Raw genomic sequence first — 22,691 nt, 5'->3', positions numbered from 1 at the left:
ATTTTTGATTTGGGGGTGAACTGTCCCTTTTAGATTTCACACCATCAAATTTTATTGGATAATAGTCTACTTTGGTGCAGCTGCTCCAGGGCTTTCTGGGGCGGATATAATTGTCTACTAGAAGAGAACTTCATCTACTCAACTCCATTCAAGATAAAAAAGGTCCAGTCTGACAAACCAGACGTCACAGGCGAGTGGATGTATGTGGCGGTTCTGTCGATAACAGCCTATTAAGTGGAGGGGACGTGTCAGCGTAGGAGAAGGCCTAATCCAATCAGCAGAGTAATTAAAAACACACAGCACAGCAGCCCTGATGGCTGATGGCTGCATTGTCAGGGATGGCATTCAGCATTTAGCACAGAGAGGGCTAAGCTGTGGTCATGCCAGGTCAGAGCGACGGCCATCACAATCAGCATCAGCAACATCAGAATAAAAACAGCAAAAGTGCAGAGAGTGATCTGCAGCACATTATTGTCCACAGCCCTCACTCATCCTCCTCCAGCTCTCATCATCACTGCTATGCCTTTAACCCACACACTGCTCAGTGTTTTCATTCATCCGCATGTATTGTTTTCTAATTAGCCTCTTTATGGCATTGGCTCTCATCATCTTCTCCTTTCATTTAGCTCAGTTTCCTCCTCGTTAATTAACACCCTCACCTCACTCCTCCTGCCAGTGTCTCTGAGCTCCAGCCAGCATGCAGTTGGGAAACAAACCACCAGATGTCACCCACGCCTCACTGCCTCCAATCTGTATTTTTATGAACCCTAATGAATTTTGTTTTTGGCACTGTGTCACATTGGTGCTTGGCGCATAACAGCACAAGGCTCTTTTTTTTCTTTATTTCCTTCACGAGATGAACTCAAAGTCAATTTTGCACACATTTAAGCAGCAATATTGGACGCAGCAACAGGATGCTTCTCTGATGATACATTGCTGATGCACATTGTATGTCCTCGCTCCACGCTTGATGCAGTTTTCTCAGCTTTAAGCGGTGACTTAGCCATCCTTCTTTTCGCCTCCGAGGGCCACTCTCCATCCTCTGTGTGCAGCCGAGCATGAATCTGTAGCTGGGGAGCGCTCTGGATGTGTGACAGGCTGCCTAGGAGAGGGGTAATTCCGAAGGGCAGTAGAAGTAATAGGGTAATCTATTATACAGTCCAACTCTTTCTTCCTCCTCCCTTGCTCCCCTCCTCCCTCCTCACTCTCCCTCTCTCCCAGTCTTTGGGTTTCTCGCTGCCTCTGCCCTTGCATCAGCATTTCGTGAGGACAAATGAGAAGTAGAGTTTAACTATGCACATTCCCGATGCCCTCCTGCAGAGCCCAGCACTTTCGCAATTAAACTGGAGTCCATCTGCCCCTATGATTCAAAGCTCACCCCCCGCTGAGAGGGGGCACCACACACACACACACACACACACACACACACACAGAGTCCAGCAGTGCGTGACTGGAACCACTGTGGTGTGTCATCATATGTGCAACCAGCTGCCATATATTTTTGATACATGTCGTGCTGCACATATTAACCAGCCATAAAACACACAGTGTGAGGGTTTTAAACAGTGATCAACATTTTATAGTTTCCCTTTTTGCATTAAAAAAGAGAAATGGTTGAAAATAGAGCTTTATTTTTTGCAATATTTTTGATGACATGCCTGTTTTTGTGCTCAGTTTGTGCACAAACAAAAGCACATCTAAAACCCTTTCCCTTTAGCTACTTTTCCACTTTTTTATTTCCCCATTTTCCTTTTTTCATTATCACACTTTGTCAGTCAATTCTCCATTAGTGTTTAAAATGGTCCGCATCATCTGTTCCTGTTGTCTTTAGAAAGGTCAACACATGGCGACAGACCAATTAAAACCTCTCCCTCCTCCACCTCCTGCTCTATCCTCAACCCCTTTCACCCCCATCACTGACATTTTTCTCTCCCCATTTTAGTCCCACCTCCCAGAGAGACAAGGAGACAGAGAGAGAGAGAGAGCGAGAGAGAGAGAGAGAGCAAGCACAGCCACCATCTCCTCCTCCTCTCCTCCTCCTCTTCCTCCCTCTCTCAGCTCCCCTCTCTTCCAGCACACACTCACACTCCTTCTCTCCGATGCCGACTGGATGCAGACCGGGGGATTTCCAGCAGCTTCCTGAGTCTGTCCTCCCTCTCCTCCTTCCCCTCCTCCTCCTCCTCCTCCTCCTCCTCCTCCTCCTTCAACATCCGGAGCGTCTCCTCTTCTGCCTCCTCTTTTCTCCTGCTCCTCACCACCAGGATGTGGCACTCGGTGGCTCTGCTCCTCTCTGGATTCTCTGCGTTGATCCACGGTGAGCCTGAACGCCTCTCTCTGTCTTTCATTCTGTTTTCGGGGATCAGAATTGCAGCAGCTGCACTTTAGTCTCAAAGTGTGATTTGATAGGGATTCAGGAGCTGGGAGTCGATTTTGTTGATGGTTAATCTGTGAAAATATGCTGGAATAAGATTTTGAAATAGAGGAGAAAAGACTGGGAGAAGAAAAGTGAGAATCTGGCTTACCTGTTTGCTCTCTTGTTTACATCCCTGAGTTTTTATTTTTCTGGATATACATGCTGAGTTGACCCAGGCGTTTGGGTGCCTGTACATGAGATGTTTAAACAGGCAGACTGATTATGTGCAGCGAGGCAGATGACAGAAACAGTGTGTAGAAGAATCTGGGCAATCATAACATTTCATCGCTTTTCCTCCCTCATTCCTCGCAAGCCTCTCTCTGTCCAAATCTGTGTGAATGACAGGGGATCTTGCCCCCTGCAGAAAACAGGTCACAGATCAATTGAATTGCACGTATAGATCGTCTCTTCCATCTTGCCTCCCTGTTGTGTTGTGGACGCGTCACTGCAGCCAAGCTGACTGGGCTCCAAGCAGCAGAAGTGAGTATAAAGGCTGACAGTTGATGACAGAGCCGAGAGGAGAGTGGGTGAACTTTCCCTACAGGCAGAAGTGCCAGAAGTGAAATGTTTTTCTGTTTGTTTGTGTTTTTCGAGAGTGAGATTTTTCTGCCAGAAAGTCCAGCGAAGAAAAGACAAGAGGACATAAAGGCAAAAGTTTCAGACTATGCTGCTGCATACGCTGTAGTGAAGGAAACATCCAGGGCTTTTTCATCACTCTGCCTGGAAAGAACCCATCTTCTAATACATGCATGGACATTTCTGCCACTGCTCCACTGGGGCTCAAACCTGTTATGTTCTTAAACTCTTTAAATACGCTTCAAAGTGAGAAACAAAACAAATCTTCCACACTGTTCGGCAATCTCTCACATAAAGTATGTCCTGCATCTGCTTTTCAGCACTTTATTGAGGTTATATAACACCAGACTGAGTGAAATTTTCGAAGACGAGACCCCATTTTTTAATTGCTTCACTATTGCACCAACTGGAGAAACATCACTTCATAATGATCCCCTGTGCTCCAGCATGGTATACATGATAGGTTTAGAAACAGCAGAATCTCAAATAGAATACTGAATAAAATATAGGAGTTTGAAATAAGCTTGGCTGTGTTATGATGGACCCACTGATGGGAAACAAAGAGGACGATACAGTAACACAACATCCTTTACATTTTAAATTGGTCTGCACATTTGTGGGTCACATTAGAGTCTGCCTACACTCCCTCCATGCCCATTCAGTTAGTCCATCAATATCTCTTCTATGAGCATTTCAAACTAACCTAATTATTCATTCATTAGTGCCAATTATCGCCTGATTAGGTTTTCCACTATTTCTAATTAGATTACATTTTGTTTGCTGACTGTTGTGTGCACTTTTCTTGAACCTTTCTCCTGCTTTCTTTCTGTATTTTTTCATATTAAAGGAAGACTTCAACCTACAAAATGATTATTAGTATATCAGTTACATACCCTGTATTACGCTGAGTTCATGAAGAAGACTTTGTTTTTCTCACATGGCTCCACGATGAACAAAGAACCCAAAGACGTAGTAAAAGAGGTCCGCATTTAACAACGGCAAAACCATCTCAAACCATCCGTTTACGAACTCTCACACAACTCGTGCAGTATGAACCAAGATACATGTGTTTTTGCTAAACCTTTACTATTTAAGTTTTGAGGTGGCTGTGCCTCATGAGGTTAAGCAAATCATTTACCAATTAAAAGATCAGCGGTTCGAACTCAGGCTCCTTCAGTCCACATGTCGTAGTGTCCTCGGGCAAGATACTGAACCCCAAATTGCTCCCGATGGTGGACAAGTTGTTTAAGAGTAAACATTTGCTTCAATTCGTCAAAAATGGTCTCAGTTGTTTGAATTCTTCATTCACCATGGAGGCATGTGAAAGCAACAAAGTTTCTGCCCAAACTCAGCACAACACAGGATGAGTAATTAATACACAAGTTCATCATTTTGTGGGAGAAGTATTCCTTTAATGTTAAATATTTTAATGTAACTGAGGAGCGGGGCCGTCTCTTCCATATTTCATTTGTGAAACTATAAAAGTCAAGTTAAGTGTGACGAATGGTGATAAAAGAAAATCATTTTATCATTTCTGCTAATTTCATCATTAAATCCTGCTTCTCTCGCTTTTCTCCATCGCTCCTCTTTTTAGTCTTGTTCCTCGGGTATTTATAGATAAGGAAGTTCAGTTCCCGAGGGCTGAATCTTCTGATTTGATCAGCAACATTTTTTTTTCTATTTTCAGCATCAGTTCCTGCCTGACTGTACTCCCACCCAAATGTCTCATTTGATTCCATAGTGAGGTTTCTGTTGAAGGTTTTCCTTAAAAGTTGATGTTATTTTTATCAACTTCACAGGGGACACACGCTTGATCTGTCTTTAAGGGCTTTATAGATGACCTTAACTTCAACTTTTAGAGGTTTTTCATGGTGTGGAGTGTGTCTTGTTTTCACAGATTTTAATATGTTTCTGCCTCTCCAGTGTCGCTGCAGGGTCCTCACCAGAGGAACCTGCTGAAGAACCTCCTGAAGGACTACAACCGGATGGAGCGGCCGGTGGGCAACGACTCCCACCCTCTCACCGTTGTCTTCTCCCTCAGCATGATACAGATCATGGACGTGGTAGGTGTCTACAGGCGCAGTTGTTTTCAACCTGATGTTCATCATCACCAGTCGGCTGTCAGATTTTAAAATATAAAATCATGTTTTTAGTCCAGGTGATGAAGCTTTTTTTGTTGGAGAACAATAAGCATTCGCAGTCTCTAGTTTTGTTTTGTTAATCAATATGAAAAGCAGCTTGAAAAAAGAGGATTAAAATCATCATGTTGGTGCCAAGATAGGCATTATATATATATATTTATGCCTGCAGCAGTGAGATTAATATAATTAACAATGATAATAGCAGTGATAACGAGAGGCTTTTGTAATACTTGTGGCTTTGGAGGAGAAATTGTGCCTTTTCTGTAATCTTTAATATGGATGCAAAGTCATATTCTACTCTTTGTGATTTACAGAGAAATAAGAATGTTTTAAATGTTTTGCAGGATGAGAAGAACCAGGTGCTCACCTCTAACATGTGGCTACGGATGGTAAGGACCCCTGAGAGACATGACAATGAATTTGCTGCTGTTATGGGTTAAAATGATTTACCTAAACTAGTTTACACAACCTTTAACACATGAATTAAAGTCCTGACTCCCAGTCTGTTAATCTAATGATATATTTAAAATGTATTTAGAGGGAAGTGAAGCTGCTCTCCAGAAACAGCTCATCTTTTTAAACAGTAAAGAAATATTTTGTAAAAGAGTAATAGTTTGCTGAAATGATATTTGGAGATAAAGTAGCTTGCCTGTGCAGACTGTATCTGTGTGTGTGTTTAAGAGTTGGTTCGACCACTATCTCCAGTGGAACCAGAGTGAACATCCTGGAGTGAAAAACCTCCGCTTCACCACCGACCAGGTCTGGACACCAGACATTCTGCTCTACAACAGGTAAAACACGCATAAACACCTCAACGCGCGCGCACACACACACACACACACACACACACACCCCTCATCCATAAATATTTGATTCAAACAAGTAGTGTCACTGCCTCCCCTGTCCTTCCTCAGTGCAGATGACGACTTTGACTCCACCTTTAAGACCAATGTCCTGGTGAACTCCAGCGGCTATGCCGAGTATCTGCCTCCAGGTGAGTCTCGCCTTTTCCTTTATTCATTCATTCATTGTCTCACTATTGTCTATCCCTTTCTCTCTTTCCTATCACTTCCTCATCTCCCTATGGTGCAGCGGCAGAATCTCATTATGCAATATCTGCATGCCTCTCCCGTTTGTACATTTAATATTAATATTTTATTGGTATAAAACAGCATCCCTGGTTACTGGCTGGTTACAGATACCCAGCGCTGTGAGTAACACCTATAAATAGGAGATGCTTGCTTCCTCAGTTTCCTGTTTTAGCCTGAACGCAAGACCCAAGCAAGTGTGAAAGTAGCGGCTCCCCTGGGTTTCCACTGGTCTTTACCTTGTATTTTCTCAGTGGTTTCTTTATACACCAGATTACAGCCGGCTGAGATTGAATCCTTAGTGTAAGAGGGGGCTGAGTTGAAATGGCCCTCTGAAGTAAAAGTCGAGGGCTGTGAGCTCAGAAAGCCACTCTATCAATTCTATTCAGCAGCCATGTTTATTAATAGGCTACTGCTGAATGTAAATACAGCTCCTTAATGCTGCGATTTGGATCAGAGCCAATTAGGGAAAGAATAAAAAGATTGAGCTCTGCTCTGGGAGAATGAGGAGGAGAGGTTTTTACGACAAAACAGGATGAGAAAGAGAGCAGGGAGAGATGGAGTAAATGTAAAAATGAAGATGAGAAAAAGCAGCAAACCAGCTTTTTCTGACTCCCTCACACGAGCCTGGTTGCAATTTCTGAGGTCTTTTTGGGCTGTTATTGCCAGTAAATAAAAGGCAACAGGTCTGTGGGTGGCAGGCATGGAGCAGGAGCTTGACACACGGTAAATAATTCAAAGGCGGAGGATCTCAGGTGTCTGCTGCACACCATCATTTGCAGGAAAACCTCTTGTAGCTGCAGAAGTAAAGGTGTTATGTTTGGGTTTAACGGTGTAACGGGAGTTAAGGCCTAACAGGTTTTAGCTCATATCTTCATTGGGTGACATTTGCAAACGGGGAATCTTGTCTCTGGGCCTTGTAATGCCTACCTGGGAAGCGATTTTCAGAAATGATGGAGTTTTATTTTGGAAGCCGTGCTGCATTAGAGAGAGAGAGCGAGAGAGAAAGATTATTCCAAGCTGCAGAAAAATCCAGGTGTCGTGTTTGTGAGCGTTGCTTCAAGGTTACTGGATATCTGTGAGAGGCAGGGTACAGAAATATACTGTGCAGATCAGTGGGCGGCAAATGCAGACAGAACCACTTTAACCTGATCAGTGTAATTTCAGGTTAAGTGCCTCAGAAGTTCACAACGGGAGTCATTATAAAGACATCGTCAGGGCAAGAACCTGGTGTCAGAGCCTGGATGTAGGAGAACACGTAGGAAAATTTATAGCTGCTACTTAATTTGATGTCATTTTCGTGATCAACCTCTGCTTTGAAAGCAGCCTTCAACCTGCTAACCTCCTTTCTTTGCTTTCATTCCACTCTGAGGGCTGATTTGCATGCCGGCAGCCTCATAATGAACGTCTTTCAGGTCTGTGAGGCTTCACTGGCATGTTGGTTCTGCGTGCATCTCCACGTCTCAACGAGGCTTGATTCGTTTATTTCAGTAATTACTTTAGGAGCTGGAGTTTGCCAGCGACCCACTGTGAGGATCATTGTGATTCTTCGTTTGGGGGTTGGACACCAGCCTGCGAGTGTGTGTCTTTATGATTATGTGCTCATGCTGGCCTAGGCATATGCATGTGAGTGCATTTATTCAGCATAATAAAAGTGGTAATCAGATTAAGGCACGGTGCACAATCTCATTTTTCAGTGTCACTGTTGTTCCCTTCTATTGCTGAGGCTTCGCTAACAGCTGTGTGTGCAGGCAGAGCGCAGAAACAGCATTTGTTTGCAGGAGAGAATATCTGAAACCCGCGGGTGACAATGCTGCTGCCAAGTTTTTTTCTTTTTACACACATTTCTTTGATGGGAGGTTGTTTTCAATCTAGACTTTGATTTCACTTCTCCAGCTTCCAAACTCAATTTCAAAATAGTAAACTCTCTGTAGACTTGCACAGTGTTAATAAAAATCCTATTGCAGTGCGCACTCTTGGACGTGTTGCAGCACATTTCACAGCGTTTCTATATAAAAATGTCAGGAGTTTGAGTTCAGAACTCAGTCCTTGGCGCTGGGTGGATATGAAATGAATGAATGATTCCTTCTGACAAGCAACTTGATATTCAGGACAGGTTCTCCGCACAATACAAGTGGCCCTCTGGGTAATCTATCCCTTGTCACCTCTGTCCAGAAAACTTCAGGGGTCAATGTTGTCATTTAATCAATGGATGGTGAAGCTTTAACCCTCTGCCGCCGGGTCTTTGTCTTCTTTTGTCTCTTTCAGGAATCTTTATGAGCACATGCAACGTGGATGTTCGCTGGTTCCCTTTTGACATCCAGAAGTGTGAGCTGAAGTTTGGCTCTTGGACGTACGATGGCTGGCTGCTGGACCTTCAGATGAATGATGCCGACATCTCAGGGTACATGCCCAATGGAGAGTGGGACTTAATAGGTGAGTGACCCCCTGCATGGTATGCTCATCAAAAACATCCAGCTGCAGGGCAGCAGAGTTGATTTCTCTCTGTCCCTGCTCCTCAGGGGTTCCCGGCACCAAAAACGAGGTCTTCTATGATTGTTGTAAGGAGCCTTATCCGGATGTGACGTTTGTCGTGACAATACGGCGACGGACGCTATACTACGCCCTGAACCTGCTCATCCCCTGTGTGCTGCTGTCTTCAATGACCCTGCTCATCTTTGTGCTGCCAGCTGACTCTGGGGAGAAGATCTCACTGGGTGAGTGGATCAAAAAGAGCAGTGATGGAGGAAATAGATGGACAAGGCTGTTGTAGCGGAGCAAAAGGACACCAGAAGTAGGAATAGAGGGTTTGTTCATTTTAGGTATCAATTTTTAACTGGATTGTGCACACAGCGAGGTGCAGATGCAAGGATATCAAAATCAAAAGACACAATGTTTTGGTCTGTCTTCTTCATCCTGGTGGTGTCTGAGGTTGTTTCGGCTTTCCTTATGTAAAGTCCACTGGTCATTCATATTTACTCTTTAAGGTACCCTGTGGACTTTTCGACCACGAGCAGCCATAAGCGGATTCTGTGTCAGTGGTCCCCTGGGCACAGACATGCAAAAGGCCCCCATGATCTTAACTGCACCCAGACTTCAGCGTTTTTTAGCCTCTTTTGTTGTTGTTTTGCATCTCTCTGTGGTTGTTACGTATCTCTCTGTTGTTGTTACGTATCTCTCTGGGGTTGTTACGTATCTCTCTGTGGTTGTTTTGTATCTCTCTGTGGTTGTTACGTATCTCTCGGTAGTTGTTACGTATCTCTCGGTGGTTGTTACCTATCTCTGTGGTTGTTTTGTATCTCTCTGGTTGTTACATATCTCTCTGTGGTTGTTTTGTATCTCTCTGTGGTTGTTACCTATCTCTGTGGTTGTTTTGTATCTCTCTGATTGTTACATATCTCTCTGTGGTTGTTTTGTAGCTCTCTGTGGTTGTCACGTATCTCTCTGTGGTTGTTACGTATCTCTCGGTGGTTGTTACCTATCTCTGTGGTTGTTTTGTATCTCTCTGGTTGTTACGTATCTCTCTGTGGTTGTTACGTATCTCTCGGTGGTTGTTACCTATCTCTGTGGTTGTTTTGTATCTCTCTGTGGTTGTTACCTATCTCTGTGGTTGTTTTGTATCTCTCTGGTTGTTACATATCTCTCTGTGGTTGTTTTGTAGCTCTCTGTGGTTGTCACGTATCTCTCTGTGGTTGTTACGTATCTCTCGGTAGTTGTTACGTATCTCTCGGTGGTTGTTACCTATCTCTGTGGTTGTTTTGTATCTCTCTGGTTGTTACGTATCTCTCTGTGGTTGTTACGTATCTCTCGGTGGTTGTTACCTATCTCTGTGGTTGTTTTGTATCTCTCTGGTTGTTACATATCTCTCTGTGGTTGTTTTGTAGCTCTCTGTGGTTGTCACGTATCTCTCTGTGGTTGTTACATATCTCTCGGTGGTTGTTACCTATCTCTGTGGTTGTTTTTTATCTCTGTGGTTGTTACGTATCTCTCTGTGGTTGTTACATATCTCTCGGTGGTTGTTACCTATCTCTGTGGTTGTTTTGTATCTCTGTGGTTGTTACATATCTCTCGGTGGTTGTTACGTATCTCTCTGGGGTTGTTACGTATCTCTCTGTGGTTTTGTGTCTCTGTAGTCATTGTGTGTCTTTGTGGTCGTTTCCTCTTATTATAGTTATAGTCGGGGGGGGGGGGCCCTGACACTTTGGGCCCCTGGGCTTGTGCCTGATAGGCCTGCTCGGTAATCCAGCTAGTAGCATAATGATTTCATGAGTGGGCATCCGTTTTGTTTGCTCTTATGCACGTGCACAAGGATGCAGACACACGAACAACATATGAGCGATGCAATACACATTTTAGACGCATTTAGAAAAAAAGACTTATAGCCAGTGAACATGAAAGTAAAAAATGCAGGTCTTAAACTTTTCAAAAAACACCTTTGCAAATGGTTTGTGAGGAAGAAAATGCACTCACACCATGGGCGGATTATGAGACAAAGGTTGGTTGGTTTTTGTCTCTTTGTTATCATTTTGTGTCTGTGGTTGTTTTGCCTGTTTCTGTAGTTATTTTGTGTCTCGTAGTTCCTTTGAATCTCTTTGTGGACTGTTTGTGGTTATTTTGAGTCTCCTCCTAGTCGATAATTTCAGTGATCATTGAGTAATTTTTTTGTTGCTGTTTTGCGTATCTTCGTAGTTGTTTTGTGTGTTTTTGTGGTAGTTTTGAGCCTCTCACTGGTGGGTACGTGTTAATTTGATTGACATTTTGCAGGTGGGGCCCCTGACACTTTGGGCCTGTGCCCGGTAGGTCCGTTCAGTAATACATCTATGACGCACACAACACAAATTTCTGTAACCACTGAGAGTAAATATGGGATTTTGTAAAACGTACTTTAACAAAGGATGAAGATAATATGGCTCCTGTGCTTCATGTCTATGGTGACTTGCTGTATAAGTCACATGACTGACTAATGGACTGAATAAAAGGAAACAACCTCAGACATCACCCCTGGATGTTTGGTGAGATGAATAAAACTAATAGTTGTGCGACATGTTTTCATTTACATCAGCTGTAAAATCTATATACCACCTACCCATAACGTGTGCATGACCAAAACAAATCTCCAACTTGGCTGCTCTAATGCTCCAAGGTGTGAACGTACAAGTAGCATGACTTCCTAAAACTGAGCACTGACAACAAGCAAACCTTCCTAGAATAAAGGCGGAAAAAATGAAGCAGTGGCAGTTGAAGAGTATGGGGCGGGATGAAAGAGGCAAAGGGAGCGAGGGTGTGGAGCTGAGAGAGGAGAGGGATTACAGGATGAAATAGAAAGATGAGAAATGCGAGGAGGAGGAGGAACAGAGACAGATGGGTGTGGGAAGGTAGAGAAAAGGGAAATGCAGACAGGAGGAGAATTCGAAAAGGATGAGACAGGACAGCACAAAAGAGAGAGGGAGGACTGATGAGGAAGGAAAGGTGGGAGACTTCCAAATCGCACCATAATAGGCTGGAGGAGAGAGACAGAGAGGGGAAGCAGTGGCGCCATCCAACAGCAGCTGCAAATACATTTTAATATCTGTTTCAACCTGTTTGGAGCACAAGATGGATGACGTTCACCTCATCAGACTCCAGACAACGCAGACTCTAGATAATGTGACCTTTCTGGGGAGGGCTGAAAGGAAAAGTCGATTAATCAAATACCTGATTGACAGAAATATAAATAGCAACCTCTGACGACCGATTATTTGTTTGAGTCTATTTTAAAGTAAAATAACAAAGTCTCTAGTTTTATCTTCTCAAATGTGACGATTTGATGCTCTTTTCTGTTTTAAGTGATTGTAAATAAAATACCTTTGGGTTTTAGACTGTGGTCAGACAAAAAAAAGCTATTGGGCTCTGTAAGATTAAAATTTCACTATTATCTGAGGCCTTATAGATTTAAAAAAAAATCTGTTATTTAAAGAAGCAGTGTGTTGGATTCAGCAGCATCTAGCGGTGAGGATTGCAGATTGTAATTAGCTGAAACTCTTCCTGTGTGTCAAGCGTAAACTCCTGGTTAGAGGTTTTTTTCCCTGTAACCTAATTATACGCAGAGGTCTCCTCCTCTCCAGAACAGATTAAGATTTGAGATTAAAGTACCACTGATTGTCACACACCTGAGTGTGTGAAATTTGTTCTCCACATTTGACCCATCCCCTGAGGGAGCGGTGAGCAGCAGCAGTGCCGCGCTTGGGAATCATGTGGTGATTGACCAGGTGATTAAAACCAATGAAAACACTGAATAAAGCAGCTTCACATTACAAATGTGCTGTTTGGCTTGACGCAGACAGGCCGCTAGCCCAGCACCTGCTCATGTGTGTCTTCCTTTTTTTCTTTGATTACTTAAGATCCAAGATTCAAGAGGTTTTTACCAGGAGCTGAATTATCCACAGAGGTCTTCTTCTTTACAAAACAAACAGACCAGGTGATTTAAATCAGTAAAAACCCTAAAAAAAGCAGTTAAACATTAAATATCAGTGTTTTTCCAACACTGTTTGCCACTTTGCCGAGGGGTTGCTAACTGTGGTGGCCAAGGCAAAAATGCAAATTGCAGATGCACCTATCTAGAGCCAGTGTCTGGCATATCCATTCTGGGTTACTGTAGAAAAAGCCCGGTCTCGTTGAAGTAATCAAAATCCCCGGTGCTTGGGCAGTGACTTGTGGTGTCAGAAACCAACGAAAAAAGGCGTCCTTTAACATCAGCATGATACGCAGTCAATTGCCGCTTAGTTTAACGGTGCCCAGCAGCGGCAGGGGGAAACGTGGCGGGGCAAGGACGAAAATTTAGGCAGCAAAAGTCCAAGTAGGGCAGGCAGGAGGGGTGGTGGTTGGGTCCAACAAACCTTGTTCCTTTTTCCTAAACCTAATCACTCTATTTTGTTGCCTAAACCCAACCATATGGGTTTGATGTTGAAGGAAAAAAAATGTCAATTAGCGGCGTTGTATTGACATAGTGCATTTATTTTGAAAGAGATGATATGTAAACTGCAAATTTCCTGTGAAAACGGAAGTGTATTTTAAAAGAAACTGCACTTTTTTTTCATATTAATCCAGTGTCTTTGTATTAGTCCAATCATTCACCACATACAACAAACTACTAATAATAAACAGATAAATGCTTCTGTCTTCTGTAAATATCATTTGACCCATGTATGACAGATGGGATCTGAGGGGGAAGCTGCGACAGCACTGTCAGAGCATATCCTTAACCCCAATACAGGATGCATTACGCAGCATTTCTTTACAGAAAATAATGCCAAGCCTTACACACACGGCCAATTAACCTATTGATGTAATTAAGGCTAGTGAATTGATTAGGCGGAGAGAGCTTACACACTGCCTTCCAGGAAAATACTCTGTCACTCTGCTTGATGGAGGACACACAGTGACCAAGTGGCTTTGCCTTTAGGGTGAGAGGAGTGTGCTTTTAAAAAGAATAAGTGTCATTTCTGAGAAAGAATAGCAGCGTAAAAGAAGCATTTTTAATTTTCCTAATATCCTTAAAGGGCATTCATATTTTATCTCTCGGGCTTTACATTTAATTGAATGCTTCTGTATGGCCACTGTTATGCCAACAAAGCACTCCTTAAATTCTGTCTGTTGGATGAAGTGAGACAGATAGTGTGGAGGAGGATAAATGAAGATGGAGATGAGTTTCAGTGCAGAGTGTGTGAGGTGCACGCATGCGGAGTTTGGACATCTTAAAAAAATGGCTATGTGCTGCATGGAAGTGCTTTTTGCTGTAGGGGTACAGAATGCCAAAAAGTAATTCACTGTATGAGCATTAGCTGGTCATTTAAATAAATCGAACGCGAACTCATCCCAGTTGTGACCATTAATCAAAACACCAAACACACACTAATGTAGTGTCTCACAAGGCAGTGCCACTACTCAGAGGAGGAGACAAAACCACAATATTGATTGCTCAACAAAATGTAGTTTTCACATCTGTCTGTCTCTCTCTGCAGGAATCACCGTCCTGCTGTCTCTTACTGTGTTCATGTTGCTGGTCGCAGAGATCATGCCAGCCACATCAGACTCTGTCCCTCTTATAGGTAAGGAGCGACTGTGTTTTTGTTTTCATGAGCAGGTCACATGGTGAGCAAGTTGTTTACCTGTCTAATGACATCCAATTAAAACCCACTGCTACAACAACATTTAATGACAGTTAATTTGAGATCAAGATGGCTTACTAGAGATTAGAGATGAAATGGTTTGATTTCATATCATGATTTTAGTGACCAAAATTAAATGTTCATTTCACCAGGTTTTAATTTATTTTGGAGCATAAGCAGCCTGTCTTTGAAATGCTTGCTTGAGTGTCTACGTCACTGTAGATGAGGATAAAGGATCATAGCATCACTGGGTTTGCCTGCTGCATGCCAGTTCATTCAGGCTGAAAAAGCTAGAGTGCTGTCCCTGCCTTCCACCATGTTTTCATTGACACAAAAGCAGTTTCTGAACCCTTCGGCTATCGGACTAACGACGATAAGCCTTTAGGGATGATCCGGTGTAGCCAACAGATGCATGGGCCAAAACCTCCTTTTTCTGTTCATCGGACATTTCAGCTAATCTCTACAAAAACAGATATCTGTGTATGAATATAGCTAAATTTTAAAAAGCTAATATAAAGCTAACTTGTCATCAGAGGATAGCCGATGGGTGCCAGTGGGTTCCAAGATTACATTTCAGCCCAGGCATTTCGCCTGCCACTCAGACATTATTGGTTAATACCACTCAGACTACAAACAGAAACCAAAATGCCTGAGACACCAAAATCTTGTCCGACTGCCTGCAAATTCTGCATATGCAGATATCTGTTAATAGAGATGATATAATAGAGACAAAACAAACCCATGTCGTCTAGGAGCACGTCGCTTACTTTGGTTGATGCTAGACAATATTTACATGAGTTTTTCAAAGAGCAGCAATCAAACAAGGTTTTAAAAATTAAAATGTGAAAAGGGAATATTAACCATCTGGAATTTTATTGTGAAACTGGTAACTGTTTCATCCATAATCTGGATACTGTTTAAATATTTAAGTAAGTTTCCATCTGATGGTGACAATCTTGGTCTTGAGTGTTACATATTTCACTAGTAATTAGTGTACAGTAGGAACTTGCCTCTAGTTGATCTCTGATGACCCAAAGTACAGCTTATGCTGATTGACATTAGTTTTGCAGATATTAATAAAGCAAAATACTAGATAGCTTGAGACCTGATGATGGTTCTTTATGAAAAGATCCAAAGTTATTTCAGTGTATCCTGAGGGGGGCATTAAAGCTACAGCAGGTAACTTTTTTCTAATCAAAAATAACCAAAAGGTAAATTTCTAAATAAATGTCACTATATCCTGACAGCAGTACATGAGGCAGATAATCTTAAAATGCTCCTCTGTCTCCTCATAGTGCTCCTACTGGCATTTACAAGAATCAGGAGAACAACCAATCACAGCCGAGGAGTCTCTAACGCAGCTGTCAGTCATGTCAATCACTGCTCATTAGCTGTTGTCAAACTGTCAAAGTAGGCAGCACTGATCAAATATGAATCAAGATTCTGTTACCGCATTGCCTATTTCTCACCTCAAATGTTTTCAGAAACATATTATAGTGTACTGTTTAGCTGTGCAAAGAGAGCGTTCTCTCTGGCCCATCAGGGGTGCTTTGTTTAGGCTTGAAGGTTTCCAACATGGCAGCCATGTCACAAACTTCCTCAATCTGCAGCTAATCGGTTCACTAAAATATGTTTCTGAGAACATTTGAGGTGATATATAGGCAATGCAGTAACAGAATCTTGATTCATATTCAGCATCGCTACCTGGTTTAACAGTTTGACTGCAATTCACAAGCAGTGACAGAGGTCTTTACAGTCTGTCCAGGATATCACACCCTCTATGACTCTCATTTTTAGATGGATAAAAACTACACATAATGAAGAATAAAATACACAGTTACAACATGCTAATACACAGTGATAGATTGCTCTACCACAAAAAGACAGAACAACAAAATTAATTTTAGCCATCTGCTCGCCTTAAACTTTAATTGGCTAAATTGATTGCGGGCACACTGCTGGAAATTATATTTAGTGAGCTACAGTAAGATTGCAGCCAGAGACAGATGCAAGGCTATCTTTGCCTAAAGACACAAATCCTGGTCATTAAAAACTTCAGGAAAAAAAAATGTAGAGTCATAATCATCAGAGTGCTGCTTTCAGCATAATTCTTTTTAATTAAAATAACTACCCTGATGCAGTCTTAATCTGTTTGTTGATTTTACAAACACTATGTTGCTAAGCGGGCATGTAGTGTCAGTAGCAGGTCCCAGGTTGGCACGAGGATATTTAACAAAGGATGTGTTCGTTTTGAATAAAACAGGAACATGAACATGAAAGTGTGTTTTTATGATGGCCTTGTAGCTTTTGTCTTGGTCTGTGTGCCAAATCAGAACTTGCTGTGGCTGTCAATAGACCAGTAGAAAATGACAGAGTGTGTAAAAATGACTTCAAAATGAAATATGACACTGCTCCATACTCTACTCCGCCCAGGTCAGTACTTTGCCAGTATAATGATTATCGTTGGGATGTCAGTCATTGCCACAGTGGTGGTTCTGCAGTACCATCACCACGATCCAAATGGAGGAAACATGCCGAAATGGGTGAGACTGAGCTCTTCATCATAACCTCGAGTGCATTATCGGTTACGTGCATGCTGCCCAGCTTGTTAAGTCCTGTTGATGGTTGGTCACCCTATCTCAGATATGATCCATTCCTATTATTAATCTCTGCCTTACATCATCATTAGTCTCATGCGCTGCCATTTTCAGTAGCATTTCATCCATCTGTCAGTGATACCTGTGCTCCTCTGCCAGTTTCCTTTCTCTTTTCATTCCCTGACTTCCTCGGCTGTGACTCATCCGGCAGTGTCAGTCTACCTGAGCGTGTTCATCAAATGCCTCGCCACAGACTTCAACAGGAGTGCGTTTCAAAGTGCTCTGGATATGTAGGCGGATTCGATTTGACTCATTCCCTCTCCTTATTTTTCTTTGCTTCTGTTCAATGCTAAAAAATGCATGAAGCCTCTTTACAAAAAAATGTATTCTAATGTGAACATAACAAAAATGTGAAATGTGGAGAAGAAAGTTCTGGAATAGAAACATGACAGGCCAACACACAATGATATGCAGCTGGTTAAGAGGTCTACATTTATCAATGAACAAATCGTTTGGTTGCATGAGAGTGCACATGCCGCATATATCGACACGGTGAAGGACGTTCTGTTGATGAATGGCTCGTTCAGACAGTCCGACGGCCAATTAACAAGCTAATTGATGTGGTTCAGATGAGTGCATCCAACCAGCACAGTTCATAATTGCAGCCGGGACAAAAACAACATCAACAGCAGCAGCAACAGGGACTGTTACCTGGCCAGTAAACACACTCTGTGCACACTAATTGAGCAGTCATCTGGACATTAGCTTCTCATTAGATGCCAAACACCCATCTGGATGCTGTTGGGCCAATATGCCCTTTCAGGGGACGTGTAGTCTTGTTCCAAAGGAGAAAAGAAGAAGCAAGAGTAGAATAGAACAAGCGTTAAATTTGTACCAACTTGACAGCAGCTAATCTTCTTTTTATCTTAATGCTGCAGTTTACTGAGACGTTATTGCAAGATCATTACAACGGAATCTGACAGTCAATCTTCATAATTCCACAGTTTAAATTTAATGCTGTCTTTGGAAGTATCCTCTCTGCTGGAAATACAGTTTAAGCTAAAAATCTTTTTTGCCTCAGGCACTTTAACTGGGCGTCCCTGGCGAGGATCTCATACTCTACTTATACAAGTGCAGCTGCATTTTGAAACAGGATGCAAGGTTGGAAACGGCACCGACATCAATCTGCGACAAATGAAGCTATTCGCCTGGTTTAACTGGTGTTATATGAAGGTCAAGATGTGTAGGTGGCTTTTGATGCCTGGCAGGTCTCAATGCTAAACAGCATTTTTATTATTTTCTTTTGCTTCCTTGAGTGTGTTTTTGTTCTTTTCGCCCTGCTACTTCCTGTCATCCACTTTCATTATTACATATTTCAGCTTCCAGAGGTGTGGACTCGAGTCACATGACTTGAATTCAAGTCAGACTCAAATTTAATGACTTTAGACTCAACTTGACAAATTCAAAAGACTTTCACCTCGACTTGGACTTCAAAGGTTCAGGGTGTAGAATTAAGAGGGAAAAATCATTGTGTTTTCGTTACCTTTGAATGACTAGTGACTTTATTTGGACTTAAGCCTTTTGACCTGAAAATAAGTGATACCCTCCCTCAAGCCTATAGTTTACCAATTATGTTATTTAAAAAGTGTGTCTCAAATCAAACGTTACTTACTGATTGGAAAAAAATGATACTAATGATAATTTGGTTGCATCCAAAAACTACTTGGTGGTCTACAAAAAAATCAAATTGCAATACCCGAAACGTGCATGTCAAAAACTACAGATGGGGAAAACATTATGATTTGATGTGAATTATGAGTGTTTAGGACTTGAAATTCAAAGTATAGGACTTGCGATTTGACTTGGGACTTAAGTGCAAAGACTTGAGATTTACTTATGACTTGCAAAACAATAACATGGTCCCACCTCTGTCATTTTCTCTCCACAGGTGCAGCTTGTCTTGCTGCAGTGGGTAGCATGGTTCTTGCGTATGAAGCGACCAGGAGAGAATGATGACCCAGAGCGGCCCCCATGTGCCCCCCACTTACGACGGTGCTCCTCTGGATCCCAGAGCGGGAGCATCCCAAACCCTCCGGACCCCACCCTCCACCCGCTGCACCCGCAGAACCTGGCCCCTCTCCAAACAGGGCCCCTCCACGCGGGGCATCCTCACCTCCACGCCCAGTCCAGCGCTAACAACAATGGGAACCTTCTTTACATGGGCTACCAGAGCATGGAGGACCCTTCAATGCTCTCAGAGCCTCTCCAGAGGAATAACATCTCTGCAGGGCCTCCGCGGGTAGCAGGAAGCCCCCCTCCACACCTCCCTTCTCAGTTCTGCAGCTCCCCACCACCTCCTACCCCTAACATGGATACTGTAGGCTGCCCCAGCACTGTTTCCAGTGGTGGGGGCTTTGGAGGTGGCCCCGGAGGTCTTGGAGGGTGCTCGACTGCGGGGATAGGAGACCCCCAGCTACAGGCCATCTTGGAGGAGGTGCGTTACATGGCAGACCGTTTCCGGGAGCAGGATGAGGCAGAGAGCATGGCCGACCAGTGGAAATTTGCAGGCGCTGTAATCGATCGTCTGTGTCTGGTGGCATTCAGTGTTTTCAACATCATATGCACCATCTCCATCCTCATGTCTGCTCCCAACTTTGTGGAAGCTATTTCGAAGGACTTTGTTTGAAAGCAAGGGGGGAAAAAAGAGGAGGGGAAGCGTGAAGGAAAGGATGAGGGGAATTAAATATAGGATGAAGGATGGAGCGGGCCCGGATCCAAGGAAACCCAATTTCCAGCGGACTGTAGGCTCTGTGATTTGTGATTGTGAGGAACTTGGAAATAGAAAAAAAAACAACAAATGGTTTTCTTTGCAATACATTCTGTTTTGTAACTGAAATATAGGAAGAAAACAGATGAGGAAGGGGGCACAGAGTGAAGTTAAAATGAGATAAGGGTGAGCACGGTGCTTTATCAGATTCTTGACAAGGTGAAATGGATTGTTGTGGTTAATTCAAAGACTTTCCCCCCAAAATTAGGGGGAAGAATGAGTCAGAGAGAGAAAAAAGAAAGAGATTATCAGTCCAGTGCAACCTCAAGTAAGAAAGCTCTTAAAGCGAGGGAGAGATTGAGAGAGTAAGAGGGGGAAAGAGACAGGCAGACAGATAGAGTCAGATAAATAAGACAGACATTTGGCTGTTTTATTTTCCTGAGGAGGAAAGACAGTCCTTCACTCCCACATGTTGAGAACAGACTGCATCATTTAAAGTGGTGTGAGGAGCAGAGGGCGGGGAGAGGAGAAAAAGACTTTTACAAGGACAGACAACAAAGACCAGTCGTGAAGGACCAAGACATCATCCCTCGTGACACTGGCAGAGTTAGGTGGAGTAAGCAGCTTGATGCTCGGATACACAATAGTGGACTGGAGATCAGGAAGCAGAGAGGAACAGAACAGGATCTCATCTATTATTCAATCACAACCGTCTAATGACCGTCAAATTGAAAGACCTTGGATAATCTTTAAGACTAATAAGCTTTTAAAAGATGAAGTCCCCTCTCTGCTCGCAAACCACTTTAAATTTCCAGGGCCTTATCTCTCTGAGACGATTGCCAATCTGCAACAATCAGCAGAGATCAAAAGCTCCTCAGCAGCGGGCACAGTGCAGTGCTTATCACGACCGGGAAACTGAATTAACCGGTCATCAGCAACGCAATGGCCAGTAGCTGCACCACAGTGGAAACTTGAGCCAATAATAACTCATGAAGCACTTACCTAACTGTGTCTGGCAGGTCCTAATAGACCAACAGATCTCATTGGATTTCATATTAAAGGTTTAATAACTGAAATGAGAGGTCAGGTCTTTAAAAGAACATGCAAGGTACCAAAATGGGATAAGATCAGTCAAAATCCCCAAATTTAAATGGAGAGGCAACATCCCATCACATTTTTGTCAGATCCCTTCAGGGGGTTTAAAGCTTCATCAGTGATTTCTCATGGATCTAAAATGAAAGATGAGTTTTTAATGGAGCTGTATCTTCATGAAATTGAGTTCAGTTGATAAAATGTTGATTTAAAGGGTCTTAATTCAAAGTACAACTTTCAGCCACAGGGCATCTGCAGAAATTGGTCCCTAATAAACAACACATGTCTTCAGTTACTTTGGGTTTGAGGGAATTTGACTTTCTTGTGTCTGCGAGCAGTTTGAATGTATGCTGAATGCAAGGGTAGGCTAGTTTAATTCATGCGTCTCTATGGGTTTAAATGTTAAAATTTTCCAAGGATGTCTGTCTGACCTGACAAGGACAGAATGTATTACACAATTCATAATAAACCAACGCATTCTTATCCCAGGTCATCAAATACTGACGCTTTGTTACATCCCCTGTGTGTAATAGCGACGCTGAGATACACCTCATGACGTCTGTATATGTTTTTGTTTCAAATAAGTACCTAAGATGTCCAAAATACACCACGTGAGTGACATTAATACGTCATAGATGGACCAAATTTACTTAATGTTGTGTTAAAACAGCCCTGACTTTTGGTTTCACACTCTCCTGGATGAAAATCTGTGTTTGTTTGACTCGTCCACATCCCCTCCCTCCAGCCCTACACAGACTTTCTCGCTCTTTATACTACTGCAGTTGCTCTGAGCATCAGATACTACAATATATTGCAAATATTGGAATTAGTTGATGCCCAGTGCATTTCATGGAGATGCCAAAGGGTGCCTCGGTGTTTGACAACCTGGGAAAGAGAACTGGCTGGATTAACACAGAAATTACATTATGCCAAACCTCCAGTCTGTTTTTTGTTTACCTACTCCGGCTGTGTCCAACATCATTTCTGTTTTACTATAGAGTTTCTTAACCCTAACTTACAGTGGAGTGTCTGTGGCATGCAACATCTCTGCAAACATCCCACTATTCCATTGGGAATAGTGAAGAGTTAATAAGGGTGTTATTTGGTCACAGCCCAAGGGAATAAGAGAAAGATAAATCGTTCAAAATACCTAGAAGCAACTGAAATCAACCTGGAAGCACCTTCAGCACTGCCTCTCTGTATAATTCAGCAAAGGTAATTGCTGAGTCTTCCCAATGCAGCGCTGATTTCAAGATAATGTCACATTCTCTTTAATATTAGTTTTCAAGTGGATATAGCCATTGGGAATGTATAATTTCAGGAAATAAATCTAACTATTGGATCTTTCTGTATTTGTGAAAACAGTAGTATAAATAGTAGTTTACTGCATCATGCACATATACTGCAGGTGCCCAGCCCACACACATAACATAACTGGTGAAAACAAACAAAGCACTAAACCCTGGATAAAGTGTATTTCCCTGTATTTGAGTGGCAGATACCTATGAAATGAGCAAAGCAAGCTAAGCTCACTACTCGACCATACATTCAAACTGTAAGCAGACACATGATCCCTCCTCAAAAACCAAACCACCCTAAAATGATAAGGCTGGAGTGACTGTATAATTTTTGTATTGTTAACAAATCCCAGAAAGAAAAAGTCCTTAAAACAGGTCACAAACATGTATTTTCATTAGATTTTAACTTGTTTACCAGAAAGCGCTGGGCATGCGAGTTTTTAGCAAAAAATGGTCAAACAGGAGTAAGTAGTACATTTTGTGGGGACTATTTTCAGCTGCGGATTAACACACATTTGGTGCTCTAGGGAGTATTTACAACAGCAGGACTGTGTATGTAGGACTGACTCTAC

The 22,691-nt window shown here is 42.6% G+C and overlaps 1 protein-coding gene across 1 annotated transcript; it reads left to right on the top strand.

Moving 5' to 3' along the window:
* The first annotated feature begins 1,860 nt into the window (after nt 1–1,860).
* chrna11 (cholinergic receptor, nicotinic, alpha 11) lies at nt 1,861–19,820 on the top strand. The gene is made up of 10 exons (XM_033636478.2): nt 1,861–2,314; nt 4,913–5,052; nt 5,475–5,519; nt 5,812–5,921; nt 6,045–6,124; nt 8,487–8,654; nt 8,741–8,935; nt 14,219–14,305; nt 16,799–16,908; nt 18,911–19,820. The coding sequence occupies exons 1-10, from the start codon at nt 2,263–2,265 to the stop codon at nt 19,646–19,648; spliced, it is 1,725 nt and encodes a 574-aa protein (XP_033492369.1). The 5' UTR covers nt 1,861–2,262; the 3' UTR covers nt 19,649–19,820.
* The last annotated feature ends 2,871 nt before the right edge of the window (nt 19,821–22,691 follow it).

The sequence above is a fragment of the Epinephelus lanceolatus genome, chromosome 16 (genome assembly GCF_041903045.1).
Source record: "Epinephelus lanceolatus isolate andai-2023 chromosome 16, ASM4190304v1, whole genome shotgun sequence".
In the NCBI taxonomy this organism is placed as follows: Eukaryota; Metazoa; Chordata; class Actinopteri; order Perciformes; family Serranidae; genus Epinephelus; species Epinephelus lanceolatus.
The sequence above is the reverse complement of the archived record's forward strand: the minus strand, read 5'-3'. Positions and strand labels throughout refer to the sequence as shown.